Consider the following 4,474-nt stretch of genomic DNA (forward strand, 5'->3'; position numbering starts at 1 on the left):
TAAGAACTAAGAAAGCTTCAACCGTTAACGTTAGACATAAAATGTAGAAAAGGCCGCAAAATTATACTAACAAACACCCTGGAAGCTGCCCAAAATCTCTTATTATACCATCTGCTTTGAATTTGTTCGACGGAAAACAAAGTTGTTGCTCACCTTGACTCTAGGAATATGTCCAGAGCTCTCTAAGAGGTCTAGTTTATCCTTATTTGTTCCTGTGACTCCCTGATGTACAGTTAACCAAGCTAAGATCGAGAAGAAGTTGAAGATCACTTCCAGGAATCCAGAAAAAATTATCCCGACGCCATGTGGTGCTTGGGTGTCAAAGGTCAGATGGAAAAGGTCACCAGTAGTCCAATAGCCTGGTTACCCAAATCAAACTTCATTTGTACAAATATAACCGACATAACGTACAAACCGATAACCACAGCGTTTCGGTCGCTTTGACATCAATCTACCTTTGGACGGGTCTCAGGGACCTGCAAACATCGACCGATTTCTGAAAATCAATTGTAGTGATTGATAGGACACTAGTCATATCGACACTAGTCATATGCCGAAAATATCCCTTGTCCTGCTGATAATCTTTTTTTTATATTTAACCCCCACTAAGCTGGTCAATTAGTTAGATCAGTAAAACTTTACCTATGCTGTGCTGTGCTGCAGATTTACCTCCCCAATTGATGCGGTTTGCTGCAGTATGCCACATTCAAGTGAGAAATGCCCCAAATCCATAAAGATACAGGACCCACATACAGGCATCGATATAATCATCTACACCACATGATGTCTGACAAATTGACAACTTTGCACCATACCTGAGGTTGTTTTCAGACACCTCACCAAGCTCTAACCCTAACCTCCATCCTAACTCGAAGTCTCAACTCAACCCTAATGCGTCCCACCCTGAAGCAATCATAACCAGAGTGGACATGGTGATGCCGAGTTGTCCTGATTGACTGGTGGTCTGACTTGTCCAGTTACCAAGATGTCCTGTTACCGCATGCAGCAATGTGGTTTTTGTCCACAGTGACACCCAGCCTTGCAGGAGACTCTCCCTTATAGGCAGCATAATCTTCAACATGCTGAAGGTCCAAGGCCTTAACCAAAATAAGAATGTCACACGCTGTCATACGTTGGAACCTCTGCTTCACAATTTGCAAATTTAGTGGGGATCAGTGAAAACATTGGATTCAATTCATTTCAACAGTATACATCTAATAGCATATATCTGCCATAGCCGAAGCTGTAACAATGATATGAGGATTTTACCACGGTCATTTTACCATTATACAACTAACCCCCCAATACAGGAAACAACAGACCATGACCTAGATAGTGATCAGTGAAGTGGCACTGCTTAAATATATGAATAATGAAAGTTACATCATGAGTTCAACTTCTAGAATTCACTTTAATTCCTCCTTAAAAGCAAAATAACATCCATACAAAAATAAGACTACATTGTATGTACATGTAGTTAATCTATTGTACACTATGGCTTGGTAACTCATTAGTAAATTGTACAAACTATTATTTACATGCCTGTACAAATGTATAACTGATAGATACAAATCTTCAGTGTACCACAACATCTGAGGTTGCTGTTTTCCATAAAACCCTTTGGGAGTCCACATCCAAATTCTATGGAATATAATCAAACTCTATCCCCTGTGCAAGGACTCAGTCTAAAATTCCTCAAGGCCATAAGGTAGAATGTATCTATCATCAGTTTTATTGCCTGGGTCTGCATATTTTTTTGGGCCCCCATGAGAACTGGAATGATCATCAGCTTGCATTTTGAAGCCAAATGGACCAATTCAAAGACTGGTTGGACAGTGAAGGGGTTATTAATTGTAGAATAGCCACATACAATTTCTTGGAAAAGGCAATGACAGTAAATCGTCAGAACAGCTTAGCATCTGAGGGTAATTTTTCAAGTCCTGAAGTTTTGATTCCTGAGATAATGACACCCTTGTCATGTTCATGTGGAACTGTGACATCACCCCTGTAGCCTAGAATAGACAAATGAAAGACCGCACAAACTATATGTTAAAAGAGGTGTCTGACACAAGAAGCATTAACATAAGTAGGACATAAGTAGGACAAATCCATTCTGTTTTTACTTTCACTTCTTTTACTCCTAAACATTGTGCTATGATGTTGCATAGACTTGTGAATATTTGGTCCTCTCAGTCCCGCTACGCTGTTTCACTCTCTTGTACCACTCTGGCGGGTCTCTGTTTGTCTGATGAGGAAAGAGATAGTACAGTAACGTTATAAAAATCATGGAAAACAAGAAAGTCAAACATTGCTATATCAGGCATCTAGTACCCACAAAAAAGAATAGTGAACAGATTTGATACAACTGTAATATGCTGGGAAGAAACAAAAATTAAGTAAAAAATACTGTAACAGTAAAAACGCATAATTGCGGCATTATAATTATGTGGCAAAAACTGATAAAATATTACCACTGGAAACATTTAGAGATTTACAGTGAAACATATCTTATAGAATTATTATAGTAAAATGTACAAACTTACAAATAATGTAGGTGCAGGTGTGTAAGTGTTGGAGTCTTGTAGCGGGGCCTTCACACGAGGTCTGGTCGATCGGACAGCAGTGGACGTGGTGGATGCCTCAAGAGGGTGTGGCCTGTCATCTCCATAGCGACGGGAATGAAGGCTCTGCACCACTTGTTTCATGACAGCCATTTCCTGTGATAATCGCTCTACAGGTTAGCAATAGGACAACGAACTTGTTTCCATTTTCAGCAGCAAGAAGTATCAATCTTCAGAAAATAAATGATGTCTATCCTTACACAGTATTCTTCTTTTGTCATTCTTAATTCAGGTGAAGCATAATGCTTTTTTTCAAGTAGATTGTAGCACATTGCTGCCATGCTATGGCTTGCATTTTCAGGTCAGGTCAGGTCAAACATACCAGGTCAGCCTTACTCTTCTGAATAAGTATTCTTTTATGTGCAGCAGTTGAAGCTCCCTTATACACAGGACAGCTGGCAACATCCAAAATTCCAAAGTTACGTGACACATTCATATTCATAGGCATATTCAATAATTAAAAAAAGCCAACGTTTGAAGACATGTACAAGCTCTTTTTGTTTTCTTAGAAGGTTTGATCTGTGAGAATTTCTTTAAAATGGTTGTATAAAGAGGGAATAGAACAAGTGGATGCCTTGGGAGATATTCTAGTAGCAAAGGAACAAACCAGCAGACTAATCAGCTGCCTAACCACCCTACCTCTCTCTGATTGAGCAATCTCTCCAGGTCAGAGGTCATCTGGTTCTTGGTCTTGATCAGGTCTGCTCTCTCCTTCTCAAATCGACTGAGGGACAAGGAGGATAAAAGGAGACGTCAGGCTACCAGATATATGTGCAGAAAACATTTAACAACTGAATTAAACATTGCCTTCTTGCATTTATGATTCATAAGTTTCTAACTTCCTTGGTTTATTGATCCCTGACAAAGATACTTTGTTGAAATCCACCAAAAACGTCTTGTGCAAAAGAACTCATGACCAAAAAATGGCAAATTCAAATAAATTTACTTTAATTGCAAACTGTATCTCTGTTATATACGTTGTATGACCCTTGCCTCTTCCCTCATGACCTCAATGAAAAGCGGCCAGTAGGCTGATTTGAGCTTTCTTAAATAAACAAAGGTTCAAACAAACAAACAAACAAACAAATACACTGGTCCCTCCCATTGACACCAACACACACACTAAAAAACCCCCTCAACCAACTCCCCCTCTGTCAGACAAACCCTCCCCTTTTGACCACCTGACTTCCTCCTGTAGCTGCTGGATGTGGTTCTTCTGTGCGTTGATCTGCGAGTCCCTGAGTCTCAGGCTCTCGATGAGGTAGGAGTAGGGCTGCTGGGATTGGTCCAGAACCCTGTTAGCTGCAGAGAGCTGAAACATAGAGGTAAATGGACTACTGTAAATTCCTGAAGGTTTGCACAGCATTAGGGTAGTAAATGACTGGAATGCCCTACCACAGGACGTAGCAGAAATCAGTGAATGAGTTTAAAACCAGGTTGAACAAATCATGGGAGAGCAAAAAGAACAAACAGCAAGAGTGAAAATTGGGAGCCCACAGGCAGATGCCTTAATTCCAAAGATGGTATCCAGGTATCCAAGTTTGCCAGTGTTAATTTTGTTTTACGGAGGGTAAAGCAAATTTTCTGTTTTAACTTCATGGCTGAAAACTTCTGTAGTGGTAATATAGAAACACATGATCAGCAAATTTGGCTAAAGGTCATCATAGCCTTGTAGACTTATAAGACTCGTAAGGACTTTAAGCAATGTAAACTGTATTTCCAGTAAAGACGTTTGTATGACCATCGCCTCTTCCCTCATGACATCAATGCAAAGTGACTTGCAGGTCGATCTTCGAGCTTATCATGAATAAACAAAGTTTCAAACAAAAGCGTAATGCCAGCTTTCAAACACC

The 4,474-nt window shown here is 39.9% G+C and overlaps 1 protein-coding gene across 1 annotated transcript in view; it reads right to left on the bottom strand.

Moving 5' to 3' along the window:
* Positions 1-2,141: 2,141 nt before the first annotated feature.
* Positions 2,142-4,474, bottom strand: part of LOC118419539 (progesterone-induced-blocking factor 1-like) — a gene marked incomplete in the record, with an annotated part of 10,722 nt that continues 8,389 nt past the window's right edge. Inside the window, 4 exon segments of the mRNA XM_035825971.1 lie at positions 2,142-2,245; positions 2,544-2,717; positions 3,261-3,345; positions 3,803-3,933. Coding sequence (XP_035681864.1) covers positions 2,153-2,245; positions 2,544-2,717; positions 3,261-3,345; positions 3,803-3,933 — 483 coding nt within the window.

The sequence above is a fragment of the Branchiostoma floridae genome, chromosome 7 (assembly GCF_000003815.2).
Source record: "Branchiostoma floridae strain S238N-H82 chromosome 7, Bfl_VNyyK, whole genome shotgun sequence".
In the NCBI taxonomy this organism is placed as follows: Eukaryota; Metazoa; Chordata; class Leptocardii; order Amphioxiformes; family Branchiostomatidae; genus Branchiostoma; species Branchiostoma floridae.